The 26,609-nt window shown below is 35.5% G+C and overlaps 3 protein-coding genes and 1 non-coding gene across 5 annotated transcripts; 2 read left to right on the forward strand and 2 right to left on the reverse strand.

Moving 5' to 3' along the window:
- The first annotated feature begins 7,071 nt into the window (after positions 1 to 7,071).
- LOC137716123 (vascular-related unknown protein 3-like) lies at positions 7,072 to 8,129 on the forward strand. Of its 2 annotated transcripts, XM_068455523.1 has the most exons (3): positions 7,072 to 7,540; positions 7,670 to 7,738; positions 7,877 to 8,129. In XM_068455523.1, exons 1-3 carry the CDS (start codon positions 7,172 to 7,174, stop codon positions 8,012 to 8,014), a joined length of 576 nt encoding a protein of 191 aa, XP_068311624.1. In that variant the 5' UTR covers positions 7,072 to 7,171; the 3' UTR covers positions 8,015 to 8,129. The 2 variants fall into 2 exon arrangements, with proteins under 2 accessions (XP_068311624.1, XP_068311625.1); XM_068455524.1 differs by lacking the exon at positions 7,670 to 7,738.
- Positions 8,130 to 9,391: 1,262 nt separating this feature from the next.
- On the reverse strand, positions 9,392 to 9,462 carry TRNAG-CCC (transfer RNA glycine (anticodon CCC)). The gene has a single exon. It is a non-coding gene; the product is annotated as a tRNA-Gly (tRNA).
- Positions 9,463 to 9,818: 356 nt separating this feature from the next.
- LOC137715368 (electron transfer flavoprotein subunit alpha, mitochondrial) lies at positions 9,819 to 13,666 on the reverse strand. The gene is made up of 8 exons (XM_068454671.1): positions 13,479 to 13,666; positions 13,172 to 13,354; positions 12,675 to 12,886; positions 12,070 to 12,233; positions 11,651 to 11,809; positions 11,151 to 11,203; positions 10,438 to 10,578; positions 9,819 to 10,117 (listed from the first exon to the last, which is right to left on the reverse strand). Exons 1-8 carry the CDS (start codon positions 13,560 to 13,562, stop codon positions 10,040 to 10,042), a joined length of 1,074 nt encoding a protein of 357 aa, XP_068310772.1. The 5' UTR covers positions 13,563 to 13,666; the 3' UTR covers positions 9,819 to 10,039.
- A 3,702-nt stretch (positions 13,667 to 17,368) lies between these two features.
- On the forward strand, positions 17,369 to 26,231 carry LOC137715475 (protein disulfide-isomerase 5-3-like). Its single transcript, XM_068454817.1, has 15 exons — positions 17,369 to 17,650; positions 19,302 to 19,392; positions 19,767 to 19,861; positions 20,409 to 20,466; positions 20,591 to 20,772; positions 20,894 to 20,951; positions 21,625 to 21,665; positions 21,859 to 21,933; positions 22,984 to 23,040; positions 23,788 to 23,854; positions 23,987 to 24,133; positions 24,731 to 24,952; positions 25,202 to 25,354; positions 25,458 to 25,535; positions 25,611 to 26,231. The coding sequence occupies exons 1-15, from the start codon at positions 17,610 to 17,612 to the stop codon at positions 25,686 to 25,688; spliced, it is 1,443 nt and encodes a 480-aa protein (XP_068310918.1). The 5' UTR covers positions 17,369 to 17,609; the 3' UTR covers positions 25,689 to 26,231.
- The last annotated feature ends 378 nt before the right edge of the window (positions 26,232 to 26,609 follow it).

Below are 26,609 nucleotides of genomic sequence, written 5' to 3' on the forward strand. Positions count from 1 at the left end.
TAATGTTCATATTGTTTATAGGTGTGAGGAGTATAATGATTCGCCAAAGAAACTTTTTGTTAATAATAGCTTAGATGTGTAAAGAACACATGAAGGTACATATATTTTTGTTGATTTTTCCCCATAAAATACTAATCAAGTTTGTAATTTTCTTTCCTTTTGTTGACATGTTTTTATTTTCTTGTAGGTTGGAGTGCATGAGTTTCATATCTTTTTGGTAACATTGACATCTCGTTTTGAATGCAAGATTAAAGGCCAAACATAGTGTAGGCAAGATGTGAAAGCTTGTAATGATATCTAATATATTTTTTGGGGCATGAGGCTACTATTATGGGGATTAAAGTGTATGTGGATTGCTTACTAGTATTTTGTACAATTCATGTAACTTTTGTATATATGCTATATCATTAGGTAGTTGTTTTATTTTTATTTATATATTGCTGAAACTTTATTTATTTATTTGTTTATTTTTATTTTTTTTATAATAGGTGTTTTATACTTGTTTTGGGATCTCTCAGGTTAGGCGGTAGAACTTAAAGAGTTACAAATGGGCATATATGGTTGAGTGTTTTTATGCTTGAGTGTTTGAAAAAAAAAAAAAGTTTAAAGTAAAATAACAAAAGTATTCTAAAATTCTAAAGGTCAAAAAGTAAGAAGGGTATATATGAAAGATTAATTTGTAGGATACCAATTAAGTATTAAAAAATAAAAAAAGTGTCGAAAAAGTAGTTAGGGGTGTGTGAATGTCACACCCCTTGTTTTAACATCACCTGTCGGAGTGGTGGAACACCTATACACAAAAGGGTCGACCACGTGAGATAGAGACAGTAATTGCGTAGTCGTACATTTCTCATGGTTTTCAAGTATTGAAAGCCACACATTCGACTTGAACTTCTACCAAACAAATTAACCACTCACTGCCAGAATGGCAGAATGTGCACCGTCTTTATATGCTAGCGATGCATCATTCATTCATAAAATTATTTATCACATTTATATGCTCTCCAGGTCTCGTTTTATACTGGCAACTCCAATTTTAGGAAAGTGTTATATGCTTATTCTACATGCATTGTGATCCACCTATCTGCCTCGTACAATGGCCTTCGTTTTATTTTCACGTATTAGAACGCATATTAACCATGCAAATATTTCAGTTAGCTCGAATTTTTGTTTTTATGAAAAATAAAATAAGAATTCACTCAATTTTATCCTTCAACAAAATTGAACTACTAATTGTTGCGCCAATTCATTTTATTAATTCAAAAAAATGCTCACTTAAGGCACTTCAACACAAAACAGTTTTCATGAGACCCGATAAACATAATAAAGTTACAGAAAGTAAGGTCATCTCTAATTTAGCTTGTTTAGAGTCATTTAATTTAGGATTCGGCCCTTCGTAACCCAAGCCTCCTTGAATCAGTGCTGGCCCTCTAAACCCCAAAACTTGCAAGGGAAAAACAAATGGCAAGTTAAAAAGAAAAAAATGGAAAAGAAAAGAAGCGATCATTTCCATTTCGCCACGAAGAATCTGTGGAGCAATTGATGAATCAGTAAGACTCGAACTTGGCCTTCTACGATTTAATTGTGTACAAAAACCAAAGTCTTGATTTGACTTGCACAAAAACATATGAAAATATTGCAATAAAGTCCTAATCGATGATGGATCAAAGTTTAGAAAAAGTAGGACATCTTTGAGAAATGAAATTGGAAGTAGACTTTGTATAAAGGAGAGTAGAAAACAATGATGGAAAATTAGATCAAATCACTATAAGAGAAATCATCAGAATGGAATATTATTCATTTGAAACAAGACACTAAACGAAAAGGAAAATAAAAAGATTATGAGAGGAGGGGATGAAGCTTCCTACCCCTCCACTAGTAGCTAGGGTTTTTCCTATTCCCCAAAGAGAATATCTTTTTTGCGTCTAACAAGAAGTATTCTGCCATTTAATACTACAATCTAGTGGTATTTCTCTTCATTTGTAAGCTAAAGGTCTTAAATTCGATTCTTTCCAAAGGCGAATTTGAACCACATTATTACTCGTCCATTGTGAGACTTAACCCAATCTCCCACCCCTTAAGCTTTAATTTAGATATTACCGTTTGTTTAAAAAAAAATTAATAATAATAAAAATAAAAAAAAAGAAGAAGAATTCTAAACTACTCTTATTTACACCAAAAAACTGAATGCATACGCAATGACTTAGCTAGCCTAATCCATATATGCTTGAAACTATTATAAAAAATGTGGTATATATTCCCATACAAAAAATAATAGTTTTACTATGTCCTAAAGTTCACCATTTAAAGTTTAGAGTTCAGAATTAATCATTGTAGGTACGTTATAAATAAGGTAAACTAATAACACTATGGAAAATTTCTCATCAGAAGTATGAGTATATAGGATAATAAGTCCGACCTAACCAAAGAATTGAATCCAAATTTCAGCTTCTTCTGTTTTTCTAAGAGCAACCTTTCTAGAGACAATACTAATAAAGTTCAAGTTTGGTGACTTATTTTCCTGCACGCCCAAACCAAACATGCATGTGGTGATGGCTTGTACAAAGCAGCCGGTAGGGCACACGTACGTGCATGAATTCCCATATGACACTTATACGTACCCATATGCCCCATGAAAGAACCATTCCTCTAACTATGACCAAAAAAAAATCCATGATTAGTTTGCATCTTTGAAAAGAAAACACAAAGCAATTTGACCTAAATTAGGAGCAATTTCTCAAGGAATCATGTGATAGCTAGTTTGGACCCACAATTAGGGTAGTTCCCTCAATTTAACTAGTACTCCAGGTCATTGGAAAGAGACCCATCACCCCCTAAAATTTGTACAATTAAACTAATATAGAAGTTTCTTGTCCTACCCAAGGGGAGGCCTCTATAAGTCACCCACATTTTGGTTATATATCACACATACATGTTAGGAATATAGGCTTCTCTATGTATCCTTTGTTTTATAACCTAATTCATAGATTGAAGTTTGGAAAATTGAATAATTTGGCACACTTGGAGAGAATGTGATGCCTTAATTAGATTCTTTGTGGATGAAATGATTAGTCTCCAACATCTAATTATATGGGAAGGGGGGGGGGGGGCATGATGGGCATGATTGACACTAATAATATAAAGAATAGTGTTTTTTATTAAAAGAAATCAACAGAAAGATCTTCAACTAAAAATGTCATGAGAATGATGCAAAGCCAATAATGATAGATTAATCAACAATTAAGACATGGTGCTCCCGCGCGCTTATGCAGTGTGATAATATAAAATTTGAGAGTGAAAGAGAGAAAAAAGGAGGGGGGGGGGGGGGGGGAGAAGAGAGAGAGATGAATTCCATAGTATGAATGCTTATTAATGTGGCTAAATGCATAGGTATAGTGAATTGTTCTCGTAGTTAAGATTTTTTTTTTTCAATCCACTACAATTTGAATTTGAACTCTTCCTCTTCTTTTAGTTTAATTTAAAGTAAAAATATGGCTTGTGATCCAACAAAATAAATTCCAAAATGACTATTTAAATGTTACATCCAAAGTATGATCAAACGAGACGTCAGGTGAACTATGGACATATGAACAACCTAAAAGTCCCAAAAACCCTAGATTTGAAGCATACAATTCAAACTCTGGTTAGTTCAAATCTAAGGTTTTTTAGGAGATTACTAGAACTTCTTAGAATATAAATTTCTTAATATTGATACTCTCCTTTATCTATGTGCTTAATTAGAAGATGTGCTGCTTAATTAATTACAATCACGATTCAAAATTCTCCGGCTTGCCACTAATATTTTACCTACTTTAAAGAAAACAAACAAACAAAAGTGCTTAATTAAGTGACATACGTTATAACCACCGGAAAAGAAAGAAATTAACATACTAATTGGGCTCGTGCATATGCGACATAAGAAATGGTAATGAAACTTTCTCAAAAATAGAATACTCCATAAACTCTCTACCAACTTATTTTTTTAATACAATATTTTATAATATTAGTACAAAAATTGATGTTAGACTATGGGTGTTAGAGAGTCCATCTAACATTCCTCCATGTGACATATGTTATAACCGCCAAAGCTATAAAGAAAATTAAAACCAACGCCAGCAATAAGACCTATAACTAATCAAAGGCTTAAACTAAACATTGACAATTGGCGTCAGCCACGTTTGTTTTTTGTAAACCAATTTTCAACAGTTATTTATGTTGTTTCTTCTGGTTGAGTCAACTTGATACATCATTTTATCCACCTATCCACTGGTGGCAGAGTTTTCAACGGCCAACTTGAGGAAAAAAGGAGTTCAAATCCAACATGGTGACCAAATACATTGTTCTCTTTTCTTCTCGGATATCCAGTAACCTGCAAAGTTGTTACTGTCAATTACATACCCACCTTAGTCGACAATGATCCTACGCAAATTATTAGTATGAATGATTGGAAATATTTCTTTTTCTTTCTTTTCATTATTGGAGGGAATAAACGATTAAGTGCTACTCAGTTGAGCTGAATCGTTCATTTTAAATCTAATATTTTATTTATTTATTTAACAACTACTCATATTATATCTAATATAAAAAAAACTCATTTTAAAAAAGCATAAATTTTAGATGGGAATGTTATCTTCTAGTTTCTCGTTTTACGTTCTCATATTCCCTTCTCATCATGTAATTTTGTATGATGATCTGAACCGTCTACGTTTTATTTCACCCTTTATAGGTAAACTCTATAAAAAATAACCAAACTAGAAATCATTTATCTATTTGATTAATTTTGTCAACAACATGGTTTGTTTAAATTAGAATTTGTGAATTCTTCAATATTATTCTTCTAAACGAGAGGAAATATGTGTAGTTGTATAACCCTAATCACAATTAATCTAGGAAACCTATTAAGGAAAGGAATCCTCAATATAATCAATTACAATATTTGCATTCCTATCTAACATTCCGCCTCAAGTTGGTGCATAATATCGAACATGACCAACTTGCCCACAAGTTTTGCAAATATCCTCTTCGATACAGTGTTTGTTAAGGCATTTGCAAGTTGATCCTCTGACTTGACTCTTGGTATTTCAATAATCTCCAAATCTAGCTTCTTCTCGATGAAGAACCAATATACTTCCACTTGCTTTGTTCGATCACGATGAACTGTTTTAGCTATGATCTCACACACAACTATATTGTCACAATACAACTTCATAACTTTTTTCGAATCATATCCCAAATCCCTCACGATATTTCATGACCAAAGCATTTTAGTAGTTCTCAAAGCAACAACTTTGTACTCTACTATGGCACTCAAGCGAGTAACAACATTCGGTTTCTTACTTCTCCAAGCAACGAAATTACCTCCTACAAAAGTGAGGTAACCTGATGTTGATCTCCTATCGTCAATTGATCCTACCCACTCGACATCTGTAAACACTTCAACCTCCAAATGACCTCTCTTAGATAACAAGAACCCTTTACTTGGAGTTGATGTGAAATCCCGTCCCTGAATATCGCTACTTCTTTTTCATATTTCGTATTTTTCCAACTTTATTTTATTTTCGTTAATTTTGTAGTTTTACTTTGGTTACAAAATTTGGTTTTTTGTAATTAGTCATTAAAAATCTGTAGACCTTTGGGGTCACTCGTAGAATTTTCAGATAGGGCTCGATCCTATGAACATATGGATGAAAATCATTTGTGAAACAAAGTTTTAACAAGGGAGATATAAGCGATCAAAGTCAACCAGTTTACCCGTTTGACCCACGATCTACCCAGGTTCGCTGGGCAAATTTTCGACGATGATTTCGACATTTTTCGGCTGTTTAACCACCGTAGAGGGCGGTTCGAAGGCCACCGATTTTTGGGTTTTTCTTCGTCGTCGATCACTCATCTCTAGTCACCCCGACGCAACAATCACAACCAATTAAAAATTCGAGTTGAAAATAAGAAAACCACCCCACCTCACCTCACCCCCACACCACCCAACACAGTTTGACAACAAACCTCTTTCACTGTGCGTCGTGAACCCGCCCTTGAGCACCTTCTGCTTGTTGACAGCCTTGACGCATCGCTCTGTCCCGTGTGGACGTTCTGCGTAGTCCTGTAACAAGTGTGTTTTTGAAACGGATGGTTGGGCTTTTCCTTTTTCTTCTTGTTTTTTTTTTTCCTAATTTTTCAGTTGACAACTTCTTTCTATTTGAAGAAAGCCATGCGTTCTCTTCGTGATCTTTAATTTTTGTTTTTTGTTTGGCTATAAAATATAAAATAGATTAGGATAATTTTTAGTAGGGCTTTAGAAGTCATTTGACACAAGGTCAAAAGTGTCATTAACTTGTTATTAAAAAGTTGGTGGGAAAATAAGTTTGTGGGGGTGCAGATATTTGTTCTCATAATTAATAGGAATGCTAGCTATCTTTCTATTTTTATCATCTATTTTCACCTTGTTTTTTATTTTTAAGATCCTACAATATTGCTTGATATTTGAATTGTCTATGTTTTAAGTCAGCCTTTAAAGGCCATATCTACAAAAAATTAGCCGAAACAAAAATTATCATCCTTCAACAATTAACTAATCGTCACTAATAACACGCTGATGGAATGTCACCTTGAAATTATAACTAGCTAGTCTTGATTAAAAGGTTGATGGTGGGCATATCTGTAGTGGAAAGACAATGAGATAATATTTTGGAAGATGTATATACATAGAGAACTATTACAGTTCATCAAACTGTTTCTGTGTTTCATAAGTAGACATCGATCGTAACAAACAATTATTTCTCCTGGTGAGATATATATAATAACCAAATGGCCAAAGAACTAGTACAAAGTCTGCGGGTGACTAAATAAGTGACGCATTCAACACGATTGGTGGAAAGGCAAGTCCACCCCTAGAAATCTTTGGCAAATATAGTCACAAGGGTCCAACCCTCTCTCTGGCAGTTGCTGCAGCCAAATTTTGCTCCTACTCCCTTAAGGTGTCCCCACATGATCAAGAATATTGATCAGGCTAGTATTTTCTTAATCCCAATATTCTCTTTCTTCTCTACTATATATACCTGCTCTCCTCTGGACGTCTTTTCTTCAACTTCCCAACAGTTTACTACCAACACCATATTCCTATATTTCCCTGTTCTATTTTCATCATCTTATTAATTCAAAAAGCACTACACAGATGGAAGATCGCTCCAGAAACTCTATGATCGGAAGAGGTAATTCTTCTGATACAAGAACCACTCCTCAAGAGTCCCCTGAGGAGAGTAGTTGGACTATGTACTTGCAAGATTTCATGACAACCAATAGTCAAGACGATGACGATGACGAACGCAGTTCTTTCTCCTCATACGGTTATGAGAATTGTTCCATAATCTCCGACGCCGGTTCTTCAGTCACCCGAAAGTTTACTATTAATGGAGAAGTTTTAGGGTTTGGCGTGGTTGGAGGTTATAATAGATCTGGCGTCATGTTTAAGAGACAACCCAAAGAAGTTTTGCTTGATGATGCTTTGGAGGACACAGCTACTTCTCCAGTAAATAGTCCCAAGGTGGCTATCCTAATTCCTGATTGTTTTTTTGTTGGTCCAATGTTTTTTTTAATCATGCTAGCTGTTTACAAGTCAAATGTTTAACTTATGCTTCCCAGATTTAATTAATTTCATTTGTACTTTCATTAGATTTGTAATCTAAGCCGGTCAACTGTGGAACCAACACTCCAAAAAGATTATATAGACATACCTAATGCGGTAAAAAAGAAATTTACCACACTATTTTTTTATCTGTTTTCCTTTTATTGTAGCCTTGTCTTTTATTAATCTGGTGCTTATTTTTGCGAACATTGAGTTCTTAAACTGATGGTGTGCTTTGAATTTTTGCTCTTACAGGAGAAAGGAAGTACTTCTGGCCGGGTGGATGAGAGAAATGAATCGGGATTTATTGGGAGAGAGAGTGACTGCACAGAACTGAAGAAAAGAGGACTTTGCTTGGTTCCATTTTCTACGGTAGCAAACTATTTTGGATGAATCATTGCTATCATCGTCCATATTTACTAGTACCTCAGTGAATACGTATATCTCTTCTCTCTCTCTCTCTCATGATCATTGATTCTGTACATAATGTGATCGATTGCTTTTATCATATGCTATTGAGCAAGTACACTTCATGTATCATCAATTTCAGCAATAACAAAATCAAAACCAGTTGTCCAGTAGCTGTAGACGATATATGTAGTCTTTTCCCGTTAGGTTTATAATATGATCACAATCATATAGTCATGGTATCAACAGTATCAATATTATAAACGACGTATCGACGGCATATGTACACTAGCATCTCTTGAAAGTGTGTAGTTAACCACGCTAGATTAAATTTGCATATACAAAATATAGCAGGCAGAATTAGTGTTTGATGAGGTAAGAGACATTAATTTATTGGGCCAAAACTGCACAAATTAACTTGATTATATTCGTCGAAACTGTCTTACAGTGAGGAAATCAAATAAGTTCATTGTTGAAGATCCCCACTAAAGGACCATTTTGTTGTAATATATCCCTTTTCGAATTTATCTTTACCTTAAAAAATAAACATTAACTACTAGACACATCAAAGAAAAACGCTTGCCACTTAGTACTACGATTTAGTGGTATTTCTCTTCACTTGCAAGTAAGAGGTTGGTTTAATTTTTGTCAAAGGTAAATTTGAACCATATTATTGCTAACCCATTGTGAGGTTAAGTTCATCCCCTCCCCCTTAGTATAAATATTAATATCATTTGTTTTATTAAAAAAAACAAAAACAAAAACAAAAAAAACAAAAAAAAAAAAAAAAAAAAAAAAAAAAACAAACGTGGATTAGATTGCTTGTTTAAAAATATCAGAGATATACCATTCACACCGAAGACAAAGTACTAGACATACTCACATATCTGTCATCTGTGTACTGAAGAAACATCCTTTGTTAGTAGTCTTTCATTTGGATACCCAGCACATGCACATGCGGTTCCCTCACGTAACATTTTTTGGTTTATATGCTACATGTATATTCGCATTCTCTCACTACAAAGTGATTGAGCATTATCCAATTTTCTCATGATCGATGACTCACTCTTATCATCATTAGTATTTTCCTGGCAGAGATGGTTTCACCCAACCATTGCAAAATTGAACTTAAAAGCGAGTTCGCTTTCTGTTTCGTCATTGTTATCTTATGTGGTATTGGTGACTTGCCGAATTTTTCTCATTAGATACACTTCGTCTGAGCTTTAACAAAGGCCGTCTACAGTCTACCGTTTTGTAATTCCTTTCTTCTTTAATTGGGTTGCCAATTTTAAGAGAGAGAGGGAGAGAGAATGAGATGAAGTTGAATGTTTTAAATGTTTAAAAAAAATTAAAAATTGGGTGTGCGCATCCAGGGAATCGAACCCTGGTCAGTACCGTGGGAGGGTACTATGATACCACTACACCAGATGCGCTTGCTTTTTCTAAGGATTTATAGTAAGTGTACTTAATACATTTTCCCATTTTGTTATTTCTTGTTTTATGAAGCAACGTTAAATTCACTAGCCAAATAGAAGCTCGTTCCAATCCGAAATTCTACTGTGCTTCGACATGTGGCATGCATCCGACTGGAGAAATAAAGAGATGGATGTGTTGTCAATGCTTTAATTACCAAAAATTAAACAGTCGAAAATCTCAATATATACCATACACTGATGTATACCAAAAAAGCCCGAGAAACTATTACTAATAATAAACAAAAACTAACAAAAGGAATCGCCTCTTCCACTTCTGTTTTAAAAAATCTACGTTTGCTAACGCATATGACTGATTGAGATGGGAAATCCACAGGCGCCTTTGGCCTCTCTTTTTTTCTTTCCAATAAGTAACTCTTTTGTTCATAAAAAAGAAGAAGAAGAGGATTCACCAAAAGAATTATCAATTTGGTGTTATTCAAATTTACACCATCAGTTTTGAATATTGTTACAATTATTGAATTGTTCAGCTATTTTGCAGCACCTTTTGGATCCTTGAAACGAGCAGGTTTCGGGTTTATTTTTTCTCAGGAAGCTTCTCCAGCAACTCCGGAATAACTTCAAATATATCGCCTACGAGTCCATAGTCAGCAACCTGTGATGATTGAAGTTTATTTTACTATTGGAATGGCAAAATCAGCAGCATGTAAGTGCATCCATGTCATATCATTCCAAAAGGTCTTGGAACTACGAAAACTATACGCAAAGCAAGTTTTGCGGAACGTAAATTCCCTAAACCAAAAACACAATCTGATTCATATTTCAAGAACGCTTCTCCCTTTTTCTTTTCAGCAGCGGAGGAAGTAAAAATGGCTTGGACCTTTGGATCTTTGAGAAAATACTAATTTTTAAGAAATGAATGCATCTTGTATAGGATGAACCTTGACAAAACTTCGAGAGAGTTCAAATCATCACCTGAAATATTGGGGCATCTGCATCTTTGTTTACAGCAACAATGTACTTGGAATCTCTCATGCCTGCTAAATGTTGAATGGCTCCTGAAACACCAAAAGCCAGGTACAACTCCGGGGCAACTATCTTTCCAGTTTGGCCAACCTAACAGACAAAGCAATCACATTCTAAGAGAAGTTAGAACCAAAATACAGGACAAACAGAACAAAAGACTAACTATAACAGGATCAAGGATGTGAGACATCATATCCTTGAGATAGTGCAAATGGTTAACATTCATGATATCTTTATGGCGAACCATTTTGAAATCAGAACATTCAATTCCAGGAGATGTTTTGCCTGTTGACGAAGTATAAACTAAAGAGGAAAAAGCATACTAGCTTTGACTAGAACAGGTACTCCAATAGTCCAATGAAGCATCTGCTCTACAAACTACTTAATTGGGACTACAAACTACTCCAATAATCCAATAGTCCAATGGTCCAGTGAAGCATCTGCACTACTAACTACTCCAATAGTCCAATGACTAGAACAGAAGATGTTTTTGGATCCCAGAAAGGATTCCGAATTGGGACTCAACAAGCCCTTCTATATGGGATGAATTATTCACTTGTTGCATAATGTCAACTTATAACAGATGAGTTTTGAGAGTATCACGTCATTACATTAAACACAAAATATTCTTCAAGGTTGGGAAGAACATTTATAAATGTTACCTGCAGCTCATTAGGAACATATCCTGCATCAACAGCAGCACGGGTAGCTCCAACTAATGAAAAGAGAGGAAAGAAACGTCAGACTTTTCTTATCCACATTGCAAAAACAGAACATGCCTATAAGTTCAAGTATGGAAGGCTAAAATTCATCTAAATTGTGAATTTAATGTATGTTGTTGATATAACTCAACAACATATCACATTGCTAGAACAGAATATGCGTATAGACTCAAATATGGAAGGTTAAATTTTTTATAAATTGTGAATAAATGTTTATACAACTCAACTAAATTCTGTATATCATATCAAGTCGTAAGAAAGCATGGCAAGTAATCAACCAGAAACATTACAGGTTATCAGCATACACACACACAGCCACAACTCACACACGACAAAGTAACAAGAATAAGACGCACAAAGAGCAACACTAATAAGATTACAGATGCTGGAAAGAAAGAAAAAAAAGAAGTTCTGAGCACAAAAAGGATCGGTGGAATTACCAGCTGCACCAAGTTTCTCTGCAAGTTTTTCTATCATTTTGAAGTTTTCAGCACTTTTCAATGCACGGCCCCCAGTAACCACTACACGAGCATTCCCAAGATCAGGCCGTTCTGTATCCTGTGATGTGTGCTTTACATATCGAGATTTACCAACAGAATCTGCAAATGAGTTATAAAGCTATTTTAAAAGATGGCCTATGTATTAATAGTCAATTAGGTAAAAAATTTAACAGCTCCATTTATGATCAAAAGGACGTTTTCTAGGGTTACACCATAGACACTTGTAGCATTACCGTTGACCAGCGAAAATGAATTCACAGGTGGGCATAGAAGCAGTCACATAACTTCTTGTTAATTAAATTAGATTTAAACGTATATTTGACTAGTAGATATTATGCATTCAAAAAAGACAATCTGACCTTCACCAAAGGTGGAGAGGTCAATCTGGGAGATAGGAGCTTCATTTGATTTCGAATCAGCCGAGATGGGGGACACTGGAAAAGATGTTGACCTAATGCTCAGCAGACAAGGGCCAGCACCAGTGTATCGAACAGTACAAAGGGCATTCCCGGCATATATTGGCCTGCCATATGAAAAGATAATCTTACATTCTTAATATTAGCTTGATGAAATCAACATGTACCACAGATACACAGTCAAAAGTCAACCAAGACATGCTTACACAGGAACGTGAAACTAACCCCTCTAGACCTTTCCATAAGGGAAACAAGATACAAGAATAAAGACGTATTTCATGTTGGCATGCATCTGAGTTATAGTAAGCAGATAGTTCTAGTTTGAAGAGCAGGGTATTTCCTGATGCATGAGGATATGATTTTGTAAACACGGTTGTAGTGGCTTTGATGGATTATACTTCAGTGAATTGCTATTTCACCGTGTTGTACTGTTGTTTAGTTAATTTCATTTTACCGAAGTCGTTATGTACAAAAGAAAAACAAAATCACCAAACAATAATTTACATAATACGAGAATGATCACAACAACAACCTAACAACAAAGTTACCTGACAAATAGATGAGAATCAGAAATTTCAATCACATCCGTGATTGGAGAAACATCTAAAAGCGCAGCAGCCCGTGGCAGTATGTTCTTCCCAAATGAACCCGAAGCAGTGATTACATGTGAGTACCCGCCTTTCTGCTGAACCAAATGGATCAGTCTAGCCCAAGGTTCTGCTAGAGGATGACTAAATTTCTCAGAATCAGCCACAAGCACCTACACAAACAGTTAGCAATCAAACACCATAACACTCTACATATTTCAAAATCCCATATCATCATATGGGTCAGTAACCCATTTGGAAATCTAAAGGGCCGTTTGATAACCATTTCGTTTTCAATTTTCATTTTTTTTTTTGAAAACCGAACACTCGTTTGGTAACTATATCCTACATGCTAAAAACTAAAAACTGAAATGGTTATCAAACGGGCCCTAAAACAACCTCAAATGCAAAATTTTTAATTACAGCTTGACGAACATGCGGGGTGCCATTTGAGATACCTGAGAAACTGACGGGTCACACGAAGCGGCATTCGCAGCTGCTTCATGGAGGGCAGGGCCGGAGCCTGCTAATAGCAATGAAATCGAGTTTTCGTCGCTCAAAGAACTTGCAGCCTTCACTGCGCTGACTGATTGGGGTTTGATAGCACCACCTTCGTGTTCGGCTAAAACCAATGTGCTAATCTGCTCAATTATTCGAAATAAATCAGAAAATTATACAATTACAAACAGGTAATGAATTCTCAGTAAGTTAGTCGAAGCGAAAATTTTGAAAATTCTGAGGTGACTGGAGGAAAGTGAGACTTACGGATCTTGAATTGAAGGATGAAGCGAAAATTCGTGACTTGAAGGAAGGAACGATTCGTTTCCTGAAGGCTCTGAAAGCTGCCATTTCTGAAGCTCTCTCCCTCTCTCTGTGTGTAGCTTTTGGGGACGATGATGATGGAGGAAGAATGACATAGGCAAACGATCGAAACGGCTGAGCTCCAAACTTCCTAATAAACGTGGCATTCCTATCAGTTATCACAACGGTTTTTAAGAAAGAACGGCGCGTTTCACTTGGGTCTTCACTTTTTTACGTTCTCATTTTACCAATTTACTAACGATGACGATCCCATCTAACGGCTATATAATAAATAAATAAACAATTTTTTTCGATTAAACATTTAATTATAGATATGTTAATACAATTATTAAACGATTTTCTATTGAGTTGATTTTTTAGAGTTAAGCTTTAGAATTTGACCTATAAAAAATGAGAAGGTTTCTAATATTTCCTTGCAAATTTTACTTTCTTTTTTGTGTGACCATAGATGGCATTAAATTGTTGATATTAATAATTGGACAAACTTGGATGAGATTGTAAAATTACACAACGCACAAGTACAAAATGATGTATCATGATTCACTTGAAATTATTGAATTATTGGAGATAGTTTCAACAAAAAATATTGCGAAGAAATTACAGATTGCATGTTTTGTAAGATACTTTTTGGGTCTATGGCATCTTCCAAACCTGACACATCACGATTTGGAATATACACCTAGACTTTCACGCCCCGAACCCTAGATACGTCAAGGATTGACACACAACGTTTGTTCTACCTGCTCAACAACCATGCCGAGCTTCGAGGACATGACCAAAAATAACCAAGCTATTCAATAACATAGTCTTTTTTTTTTCTTTTTTTTCATGGTTACATCTAACCTCTGTGCTAGACTGCCTATGCACCTCAAGACGAAATCAAGCTATTCATAGTTCAGCTTTTGATAAACTCTGATATTTCTCATAGTACTTTATAGCAGAAAAACATAAAGTTCTAGAATCACTCAATAGAACTCAACTAGCATGATTCACTAGATTGTAGACTACGTAACAAAACCATATGCCAATCAAGATTGTGATTTCGTTATTCACACATATCACCACGTTCTCTAACACAATTCAACAATCACCACAAGCAATCTATTCCATGAATCAAAGATGCACTATATTAATACTTAACTATGTTGATCACCCAACAAGATCAAACCACTTCACTGATTTTAATAAGCCAACCTATATATGGTTTACTGTATATTCTCTACTTGAAATTCAAGTATTCAACATCGTAACTCTAAGTTACAATCACAAGCGTGAACCTGAGTAAATTATGTGCATAAGAATCTAGGGTTCCAGACCAACTCAACAGAATAGAATAGAAAAAGGGATTCTGAATCACTGACCACAATCCAGCAAAGATAGGGTTCCCCAATGCAGATTAACTAGGCGGACTCTACGTATCAATCTGATAGTGCGGTTCCCAATATGGATTAACCAGATAGGACCACCTATGATCTAGTGACAAAGTAGGTAGTGACCTCCCAATGCAGATTAACTACGCAAAGTACCCTTAGAATGCATATGATCCCCTAATGCGGATTAACCATGGAGAGTCACCACTAGAATGCTTATAGTCCCCAATATAGATTAACCAGGCAAGACCATCCATGTACAACACTACTACATGGTGCTGTCATTTCATCGCATAGGATGATATAACATACACTATAGACTCCACATAAATGATGATTGTAAGCACATACACTATAGACTCCACACGATCAACAATTATGTAATCACAGAGACGTACAAGTTTTATAGAATAATTCTTATACGATCCTCGACATATCTCTTCATACTAGTAATCACACATTATTATTATTGTTATCTAGAAGCTTAATACACACGTAAATCCCAATAAAGTGCCACTTGCATGCAAACTGAGATACACATCCCTAAGGTGGTTCGCTAACTAAGATAAACCCACTAGACTCTATCGGGTCTCTAGTAATGCTAACTTCCGCTCCTAAGAATGATTCAAAACATGTTGACCAAAAGTCAATCTTCAGTCAACATGGTTAACAGTAAAGTCAACAACCCTATGTAATTCAATACGGAAGATCCGCACATTGAATTTTTGATCCGTAAATTCCTAAGATTCTTACATAAAATGAATAACAACATACTATATTTCGTGATGATCCAACGGTCGAATCTTTGTTAGTGACGGTTCTTTGTGAATTTAGGTTCAAACAATGAAATCTCATCAAATGGACATCGAAAATGAAATCAAGGCATATAAATTAGTCTAAGGAGACAAAGTTGGGTAACTGGCAACGCGCCACCTCCACACACACGTAGCGACTGGCTATTCTGACTCGTCGGAGTTTTTAACGATCACCAAAATGACTCAAATTATACTAGCATTAAGATAGTGAGGAATAAAGTATTTTTCATATCTTCACCGGAGTGTAAATCTGGCCAGAGGACGACGAAAATTGTCATGGAAGTCAGAAATTTGCTGTAATTTTGTGTTGTCATTGTGGATGCTTCGATGGGTGATCGGAACCCATGGATCTCATCTTGGGATCCTGGGCTATTAACTAGTGGTAATGATAGACCTCGGGGGTGGACGGAAGTATGGATTTGTCGTTTGTGAGGTTCGGAGCTATTGATCTCGATACGTTGAGAAAACATGGCCAAATAGGCACAAGGTTGGGTGGGTTATGTTCATGAGGATGAGGAGTTTAATGGTGGTGCCTTGCCGTAAGGGCTCACCGAAAAAACCTCAGGAAGTCTGGATTGAACACAAGTTAATGGGCCATGTACTCGGGTCAATGCTAGCCAACACCCAAGTGGGAAGGCTTCTCTAGTACTTCTTGAGCCTTCCACTTATAAAGGTCTTAATCATAAAAATCCACCCACCTTTGCTTGTTTATTTCTCCTTCGTTAAAACTCCATTTCACGAACGGTTTTCACCTACCCTTTTGTAGAATTGAGCTTTATCTGAAAAAACTAAGAGTGTCCTCGAAGGGCCTACGACTTTTAATGACCATTTACGAAAATCAAACTTTATAACTAAGTAACCAAAACTCTAAATTTGATGGAAAATAATAATAATTTTCCGAAAATATGATATATGAATAATTGAATAGTGGAATCCAGTGATTAGATTTCACATGGACACTTGAGTCAAAGAATGTTGACCGAGATCTGTAAAGTGACAAAGCCATAAAGTGATATTGAAGTGGAAAGTTAAGAATAAATCAAAACTTAAATTAATTGGATAAGAGTGCAGATGTGAGCGAGGTTAAACCTTTATTGCAAAAATAAGTGTCAGAGCATAAATATCATGGTGCAAGATAAAGTATAAATACATCTTACAATTTCCCTAAGCTCAGTAGTTAAGTTATTTAGTAAATTAAAAAAATTTAATTTTAAATTTTAAATATGTAATCTAAACTACATATTAATAGTATCACTTATATGTGATTTTAACAACTATATTATTTAAAATTAAAAAAAAATTAAAAGTAAACTTCTCCCCTCTGTCCACTCCCTTATCTCTCACTCTCTTTCTCTCGCTCTCATCCTCTCTTAGCTCTCTACTCCTAAGTTCTTTTGTAAATATAATAAGTTTTTTGAAAGGAAAACTAATAAAAAGAGTTTGAAAACTTTAAGTTTTAATGATAGGAACAAAATAAAGGATAAAATGAATAGTACTAGATTGATTTTTTTAGTATAAAAATATGGTTTTTCGTTAAAGTACACAGTACTGAGAATTTTTCGTTAAAATTTCATTTTTTGAATTCCATTAAATTTTAAAATAAACATATAATATTCAAGTGATATTACTATAATATCAAGTCAAGTTCCCTCCACTCGATCTGATTCTCTTGCCGCGCCTATTGGCCACAACATCCTCAGGGGACCTTTGCTTATCACCGTCGCACACGTGACCAATAAGTAGGAGCGAAAAACAAATAGAGAAAGCAAAAGGCGAGAGACGAACGCTGCAGCTCTCTCCCCCATTTCATTCTCTCTGTGATTTTGCTCGGGATTGGGATTTGAGCTCACCGTTGCTCTGGAATCAAATCCAGTCCGCTCATCTCAGCCATGATTTCCACCGGCAAGATCAAGTCCGTCGATTTTTACAGGTTAGATCTCTCGCATTTCCTTCACTCCCTTTCACTGTTCATCAGCTCTGGTTTGGATCTGATCGTGGAAAATTCAGTTGGATTTTGTGTAATTTTTTATGGACAAGGGAATGAATGGCTTGGAATTATAAACGGAATTGAAGTGATTATAATCAAGATTAATAATTTAATCAATACTAATGCAAAAGATTGGTGATTTGATTAGTTTGGTTGCTTAGAATTACTGTAATAATTCTTTTCTTTTCAGATTTAGGTTGATTGTTTTTTTGGAGGAGTTGGAATAGTGTTTGATTGCATGAATGAACATTGGAAAGTAATGAAATTGGTATTATCCATAATTTTTCGAAATCAAACTTTCTATGGAATACCTATTTAGCTGTTACACAAAAGATGAATTAGGCATTCCATCCATACGTTGGTGCCATTGAAAGGTCCATTTCAACCACACCATCGAAGAGTGAGGAAGCATTACTAGATTATTTGGATGTGCTTAGTGGAGGCATTAATAGCAAAAGATTAAAGGGTTTTAGCTGCTGGGTATCTGGCCTTTATTGTTATTGTTTTGGGGGACAGAAGTTATAGAAACAAAAAGTTAAACGAAAAGAAAACCTGAGGCAAAAGATAATAAATAATGATACAAACAAGTATTGGAAAGCAAATCTGCTTTCAGAGTCGGTAGTGCATAGCATTGACATAAAAAATTCTAATTACATGTGCTAGGAATTGAGTAAACTTTCTTCATGCATGTATGAAACTAAAGTTATTTGTGCCGCATTGCATCTCTTCTAACCCTGTGAAATAGAAGGAAAAGGAAATTTTCACAAACACCACCTGGACTATTAGGGGTGTGTGCACAAATACCACCCAAACAAAAAATCTTGCCAATTTACCACCCTTACTCCACTTTTAGTGTGGATATGCCTACTCTGTCATTTTCCGTTAGAAATTCCATCAAATCTCATCATGAGATGAGCACGTGAGCACTTTTCCTGCATATTTTGGGGTAAGAATTTCGTTGAATATAGCTTGTCTTCGAGGAAGCGGAAGATATGTCATGTGAGCTTTTAGTCAACTGAATTCTTACCCTAAGTCATCTAGGGGCCTTTAAGTTTAAAAAAATATACTTGTAAAGGGCTCACATGTATTGTAGTCTTTGCAGATGATACAACAACAACAAAGCCTTTTCCCATTAAGTGGGGTCGGCTATATGAATCCTAGAACGCCATTGTGCTCGGTTTTGTGTCACGTCTTCCATTAGATCCAAGTACTCTAAGTCTTTTCTTAGAGTCTCTTCCGAAGTCTTCCTAGGTCTTCCTCTACCCCTTCGGCCCTATCCCGTAATCGCTTCTTCTAACCGGAGCGTCAGTAGGCCTTCGTTTCACATGTCCAAAAGTCTTTGCAGATGATACATTTTGACTAAATGTTCAAAAATTAATGGAGGTGGTACATACACGCTGAAACATGAATCTAGGTGGTACTTTTTGGGTGGTATTTGCACACACCACTAATGGTGCTGGTGGATTTTATCAGTTTTTCTGTATAAAATAGATAATCTGTGCTGTAATTTCGGTGCAATATTTTCACCTATAGGGGTTGTCCTGATATTTTTATAAATATGTATTTAAGCTACAAATGTTTTACCTGTGTACAGGAAAATTCCTAGAGATTTGACAGAAGCATCATTATCCGGTGCAGGATTATCTATAATAGCAGCTCTTGCCATGATGTTTTTATTTGGAATGGTAAGCAGCTCATATCTCTATTGGTTACTAATGCGCTCGAATATTCAAATTTGACCCAATTTACATGGAGTGATGATTCTTTTTTAAGTTTTATCTCCAATGATGTTTATTTTGGTCCTGTATGGATGCTTAACCTTTTTTCTATTTTATAATATCTATGAGAATTTCCAGTACTTCTGTTTCGTTTTCCAAGTTCGTTTCTTTTCATAATTCTATTTTGTTGAGATATTCTTGTGGTTAATATACATCATCATATCTGCATTTACCTTTCTATTTTCCTTTTTCAGTAATCTGTTTCAGCACTTTATTACTTTAATTTAATAATCATGACATTCCTTTACATCCTGGTGGAACTTATTATGCTCATTTTACAGGAACTGAATAATTATTTGACTGTCAGCACCTCTACATCTGTTATTGTTGACAAGAGTTCTGATGGGGACTTCTTACGCATTGAATTTAATGTCAGGTAAACATTCATAGCGGCATTGACGATCATGAAGTTATTAAGTCGGTTTGTTCAAAGATAACTATTTTAACCATCATTTTGTAAGTCTACATTATCTTCTTAGTGGTGGTACACATGTAGATCCTGTATATGAAGTTATGAACGAATAGTTATTACTATTATAAATTATTAAGAGGGGCGTAAGTTTCATGGTTGAGAGTGTTGGGACTTACGAAGTGTTGACAAAGTGATGCCTAGTTAGGTTCATGGCTTCACGTGCATTTAAATTGATTAGGTTAAAATGATTCTTAGGTGCACTACATGCGAATTAGTAGGCAATGCTTTAATCGGCCCGAAAGAGGCAATTATATTGTGCGAGCATTAGACTATCAAGGTGCCCCCTTTCTTACTCCTGGAAAAGTTGGTGATATCACCTCTCTGATGCAAACTTTACTAAAAAAAAATTCTTGGCTTTTCACTTTCGATAATTATTTATGCAGTATTTCTTCCCCTGCCTTTGTCTCAGTTCCTTGGCTCCCTGACTAATTTTATCTCCTTTTTCATGTAGTTTTCCCGCACTCTCATGTGAATTTGCATCCGTTGACGTGAGTGATGTGTTGGGAACAGTAAGCTTCTCTCTCTACTCTGTTGCTGATTTTTTCTGCCTAATGCTATTGATCCTTGGTTAGCTATTTTTATATTCTTTATGTGGTATCCATCTGTCCTGAATCAGTTCCCTTTTATTCTCAGAACAGATTGAATATAACAAAAACAATTCGCAAGTTCTCTATAGGGACAGATTTAAGACCAACTGGCTCCGAGTTCCGCTCCGGACCCGTTTTACATAACATTAAGCATGGGGATGGAGATGAGTATTCTGGTGATGGCTCTATTTCGCTAACTGCCCAGAATTTTGAAAAGTTTACTCACCAGTAAGTGGAGCAACGTTTAGGTCCATACTTTTGATATTTAATGGCCCTGATGTGTTATACTTCTGTTGTTATGTTGCAAAGTGATACCTTTCCTAATTTTGTTTAAACAATTCTTTTGCAGGCACCCAATTTTGATTGTTAATTTTTATGCTCCTTGGTGCTACTGGAGCAATCGCCTGGTAAATAAAATAGCTTCACATATTTTTTCAAATCTCGTTTGATGAAAGTTTTAGCTTTCTTAATCAATCAATTTCTACAAATCTTGTTTTATAATTGCGTATATGCATACTATATGTTTTTGGCGTGATTGCAGAGAAATTAGAATCTCATATTTTGGCCAGAAATTAAATGTTAGATCATGTATGCTAAGAATGAGATCGTTCAATCATGGGAAAACTGTCGATTTCAGTTTTCATTGGGAATAGCACTAGCTGAGGATTTCTTCAATTTATTTAAATCTTTAAGTTTTGCCAAAAGAAAGAAATCTAAGAGGTTGTAATATATGTATTTTTCATCTGACTTCTTTCTTACATACAATTTTTTTTTGGGTTTTGGAGACATGTTTTACTATCATTTACTGCCTTGATTGTTTCCCCTCATTTCACACTCTCATGTATGTGCTTGTGTATATGCATTATCTTTTGATGAGTCACAAGATCCTTGGGTTAATTCATGTTGCCTCTCTTCATTTTAGATGGAACTGTTCAATATTTAGAAGATAATTTGTATGCATTAATTGTTTGGTTGATGTAATTGAACTATTTATTTGAATCCATTCAAAAGCACATCCTTCTTGCTGCATTTGGTTCTTCCTCTTGTATTACTTACTTCACATTATCACTTTCTTTTCAGAAACCTTCATGGGAGAAGGCTGCCAAAATAATAAGAGAAAGGTGCTTCACTCTGAAAATTGTGCTGATTTCTTCACATAATATGATTTTCTAAGGGAGCTGTTATTGGCACTCCTAAATGGTCATCCTGGACTCATTCCTTACAATTTGAAGTTTACAGTTCCTCTCTCTCTCTCTGTCTCTCTCTCTCACTCTCTCTCTGTGTTTCTCTCTCTCATGCTCCCATGGTTAACAGGTATGATCCAGAAATAGATGGCCGTATTCTTATGGCGAAGGTGGATTGTACCGAAGAAGTTGACTTGTGTAGGAGGTATATTTTTAAATTGCTTAGTCCTACTTTTCACTTGATTTTCTAGGGAATACAAATTGTTTTTTTTTTTTTATACATTTCATTGTGAGCATATACATTTTAAGTTCTTATTAGCCGTAAAACCACTCTACAGTTGTATTCGCATCTTTCTCATTGTAAAAGAGAGCTACGCGTGCTATATAGAATAGCTGACTTATGGTGGACAAGAAAACTGAAGGCAAAACTCCACTTAATGCGCTGCAATTGTAATTTTGTAAATAGCAGATTGTTTTTTCATTAATGAATATTTTAAATAATAAATTGAACTCGAAATGATCAGGGTGGTTTTTAATTTTGCTTGAAAATGTGGTCAAGACTTAAAAAGTGGAAGAGAAACCTATTTACCTTTTAAGAAGATTTTGGAACAAGTACTCTGAGCTGCCTACCGGTACCTAACTGGGGTGGTTTACGAATCAGAATTTAGTTTTCTGAAGGGTGGTGCTATCCACACACCCATTTTTACTTCTCACACACCCTCTTAATTTCCGGCCGTCGGATCAAATGAATTGAAGAAGATCAGTGGACAAAAATTAACAAGGGTGTGTGGGGGGTAAAAAGGGGTGTGTGAATAGCACTACCCTTTCTGAAATGCCCAGTTAGAGCTCTAGATTTTATATTAAGTGCAGTATTCTTACCAACATAGCATTTTGCTAGCACATTAGTATGGTTGACTGTCTTTCTGCATGAACAGAGAACTGTTAACCTCAGGTTGGGAACATGGATGAGCTCATTTTAGACTGTCTGTATCTTGTACATTTTCACATCGTATTCTTGAATGTTGCCCAGTTAAGCCATCACTCTTTAGTATCCCAGAATTGAACCACCGTTTTGAATTTTTTTCATATCCACCAAGTTAAGCTTTTATGTGCTATCTCATTATACTTCAATCCTTTACATCACTCTAGATACAACTTTGTTGTTCTCTTCTTTACTTATCTCTCAAGTTTGCTGCATGTACCACTGTCTCCCTGTTTTTTGCTATTATTAACTATGCTTCCCCATAATGTTCAGGAATCACATTCAAGGATATCCATCAATTCGTATTTTTCGTAAAGGAAGTGATGTGAGGTAAATGCTACAAAATTTTACGAACTTTTTCTTTTCAAACAGATTTCTAATCATTTATTTATTATCGAAATGATTTCAGCTCTTGGAGTCTTAACATTACATTTTAGATCGCATTATTTATGCTTTGTACTTTTTTTTGTGTTCCATCTTCATCTAGGTTGTATGTGCATCTTATCTGCATCTATTGCATAGCGCCTGTGGTTTGTAATATTCTCTTAGGCTTCATTTCAACATGTGGATTTTAATGCAAGATTTGAATTTGAGTTTTTTTTAATATTGTGTGTGAAGTGTCAAAAAAAGGGATAAAGTGGGAAAATTATGTAGACTAAATTATGGAGTTAACTTGAAATAACATTTTGTTCTCAAATATTTAATCTAATATTCAATTACATGTTTATTCGATTAGCATAAAATTTTAATGTCTAATACCTCATACAATTTATAATAAAAATGCAAATCCAAATCCTTAATATCAAGTCATCCATCTAAATACAACCTTAGGGCCAATTAGGTCTTATCTAGGTTTTTGATGATAACAGTCCAGGCTCTTTCGTCCAGGGGGTGTGTCCATTTTGAAGTGAAGGTCCTGGGTTATAAAAAGGTTAACTGTTTCAGTGTCCTTTCTTTATATAGAACCGAATTATTTTGATTTATACATTCGATTCTCAATTTCATCACCATGGCATGCCTGTCTTGTACGCATGAGGCATAACTTAAGCAACCTCTTTATCTGGCATTTTTTCACAGGGATGAGCATGGACACCATGAGCATGAATCTTATTATGGAGATCGAGATACAGATAGCCTGGTTAAGGTACAAGCATTCATAAGTTTCAGTTAGCCTCACTGCATCACATGTTTAACTTTGTCTTTGAACTTTTTAGTACTTGATATTCAATGCCCCAAATGAAATTGTAAATCTGATCTGAAGCTTCCATCCTTGCAGACAATGGAAGCTTTGGTTGCACCTATCCCTGTGGAGTCTGAAAAACTCTCTTTGGAGGATAAATCGGACAGCAGGGGTGAGAATGCAAAAAGACCAGCACCATTGACAGGAGGGTGTAGAATTGAAGGATATGTGCGTGTAAAGAAGGTGATCTTTCAGTTGAAATTGAAATTACTAGAATCATTGGGCATGTTAGACCTAATCGTATGACAATTGTTATTCCCATAGAATTCTTTGCTTTATTCTTCTTGATCCCAAAGCATGGATTGAGGTGCTTCACATGCTTGGAAATGCGATGAAAGTAGAGAAATGATAAGGATTGAACAACTCATATCTTTCTTTTCCTGAAGCATGCCTTCAGGTGTTTCACATGCTTCAAATTGGAATGAATAAAGAGAAATGCTAAGGTCAGTCATGACGACTCAATTTGGTTACCAGGACCCGTGCACACAAGTTGCCCTCACACCCTGAGAACCACATGTGCAGTCATGGTAGCCTTGGCTTCTTCATGAATAAATTTTTTGCCGCATTAGCAACTAAACTATGGCTTTGTGTAGTTGGTACCTCCTTAAGTTTTTAAGTTCTTGTACTTGATGGTTAACATGAATAAACAAAAGAGAGAATATTGTACCAGTAAAATGCATTTACTCATTTTCACAATTCTGACCTTCCTTGACCCTACAATGCAACTCTTAGTTGTTATTTGAGTCGGAATATAGGTATGATTTGTCCTGTACCGTGCAGGTTCCAGGAAACCTTGTCATTTCTGCACATTCAGGAGCCCATTCGTTCGATGCTTCTCAAATGAACATGTCTCACGTCATATCACATTTTTCATTCGGTAGGATGATTGCACCTAAGGTGATGAGTGATGTCAAGCGGTTGGTACCTTATCTTGGTGGAAGCCATGATAGGTTGAATGGTCGGGCTTTCATAAATCACCAGGAGTTAGGTGCTAATGTTACAGTAAGTTTGTCACCATCCATGATTCTTCCTATCTTATTGTGTTTGCTGCTCTATTTTTTACTAAATAGTGTTTATTCCTCTTCTTGATTTGTTATATTCCTTCATCTAATCTTTATTCATTATTCCTCTGTCTTTAACATATGATCTATTCAGTAGTGAAGAGATCGTGAATGAAGTTTATTTTGCTTCGAAAGAATAGCTAATGCTTAAGCTGTTTATAAATATGTTTTCTGGTAATTGTATGTGCAGATAGAGCATTACCTTCAAATAGTAAAATCGGAAGTTATAACAGGGAGATCTCACAAATTAATTGAGGAATACGAGTATACGGCCCACAGCAGCTTGGTGCAAAGTCTCCAAGTACCAGTTGCGAAGTTCCATTTTGAGCTCTCCCCCATGCAGGTTTAATTTTTGTTTCAAAAAAAAAAAAAACCAATACCGTAAATGTCTTTTAGTTTTAAATATTTTCGCTTCTCATTTCTCTTTCATTGTCTTCCATAACCAGGTTTTAATAACAGAAAACCAGAAATCCTTTTCACATTTTATCACCAATGTTTGCGCTATTATCGGAGGCGTTTTCACGGTTGGTATCTTCGTGCTGTCGTTCTTTACTTCTCTCAAGAAAGCGAGCTGATTTTTTCTTTCCTTTGGGTTGCAGGTAGCGGGGATAATGGATTCAATTTTGCACAACACAATTAGAATGATGAGGAAGGTTGAACTAGGCAAAAACTTTTGATAGATAGGCGAAGCTTTCGTTAGTGTACAAGAAGAATTCTTTTAGAAAGAAAAAGGTGGAATGGAGCATCACAAGTGCCAATTTTTCGGTTCGAGTTTTTCAGTACAAGAAACGGTGTTATAAACATTATATATGCCTGTATGGTTCGTAACTCCTGTAATATATGTCACATCCCGGTCCAGGGCGGATCATTTTTTGGGCCCGTTCCATTACCGTAGCACGATATTGTCCGCTTTGGGCTTACCATTCCCTCACGGTTTTGTTTTTGGGAATTCACGAGCAACTTCCCAGTGGGTCACCCATCATGGGATTGCTCTAGCCCCCTTCTCGCTTAACTTCGGAGTTCTTACGGAATCCGAAGTCAGTGAGCTCCCAAAATGCCTCGTGCTAGGTAGAGATGAGAATATACATATAAGGATCATTTCTCTAGACGATGTGGGATGTCACAATATATGTTTTAGCTTCTATTTTATTCTTATCGAAAATAATTTGATGATGGGAGAGGATTCGTGACACTACTTTTTGTGCATTATTTTTGATATGTTTTTTTGGGATTCATTTTGTAATGTATTTTAACGATATGAACTGTATCTTTTACAATATTATTCATAGATAGAAAAAAAAAAAAAATCAAAACCACTAGGACGTTAGTTTGTAGGAAGAAAGTAGATGGATACGACTTTACAAAAAAATTCTAAAATCTTAATCCATCGGTCATATTATTTTAGATTTAGGTGATTTTTTAGTTGATATATCTTTATCAAAAGTTGCGTAAAAAGATAGTGCAACCTATCAGTCCCCGTGATATTGTAATTATTAGTGAGGTAACTTTATACTAAAAAGGGAAACACAAACTAGATACTCTCGCCTTTTGTTCTGGAACATGTCTACGCGGGATAAGTCGAAGGAGCAATTATACTT

This window comes from Pyrus communis, chromosome 14, assembly GCF_963583255.1.
Source record: "Pyrus communis chromosome 14, drPyrComm1.1, whole genome shotgun sequence".
Taxonomy (NCBI): domain Eukaryota; kingdom Viridiplantae; phylum Streptophyta; class Magnoliopsida; order Rosales; family Rosaceae; genus Pyrus; species Pyrus communis.

Coding starts and splice junctions, on each gene's coding strand:
- LOC137716123 (XM_068455523.1), top strand. CDS start 7,172: ATGGAAGATCGCTCCAGAAACTCTATGATCGGAAGAGGTAATTCTTCT. Junction 7,541..7,669: donor CTCCAGTAAATAGTCCCAAG/GTGGCTATCCTA, acceptor TACTTTCATTAG/ATTTGTAATCTAAGCCGGTC. Junction 7,739..7,876: donor ATATAGACATACCTAATGCG/GTAAAAAAGAAA, acceptor TTGCTCTTACAG/GAGAAAGGAAGTACTTCTGG.
- LOC137715368 (XM_068454671.1), bottom strand. CDS start 13,562: ATGGCAGCTTTCAGAGCCTTCAGGAAACGAATCGTTCCTTCCTTCAAG. Junction 11,810..12,069: donor CCTCTCCACCTTTGGTGAAG/GTCAGATTGTCT, acceptor ACTCATTTGCAG/ATTCTGTTGGTAAATCTCGA. Junction 10,118..10,437: donor CAGATGCCCCAATATTTCAG/GTGATGATTTGA, acceptor CAATCATCACAG/GTTGCTGACTATGGACTCGT.
- LOC137715475 (XM_068454817.1), top strand. CDS start 17,610: ATGATTTCCACCGGCAAGATCAAGTCCGTCGATTTTTACAG. Junction 19,862..20,408: donor CGCATTGAATTTAATGTCAG/GTAAACATTCAT, acceptor TTTTTCATGTAG/TTTTCCCGCACTCTCATGTG. Junction 21,666..21,858: donor GCCAAAATAATAAGAGAAAG/GTGCTTCACTCT, acceptor CATGGTTAACAG/GTATGATCCAGAAATAGATG.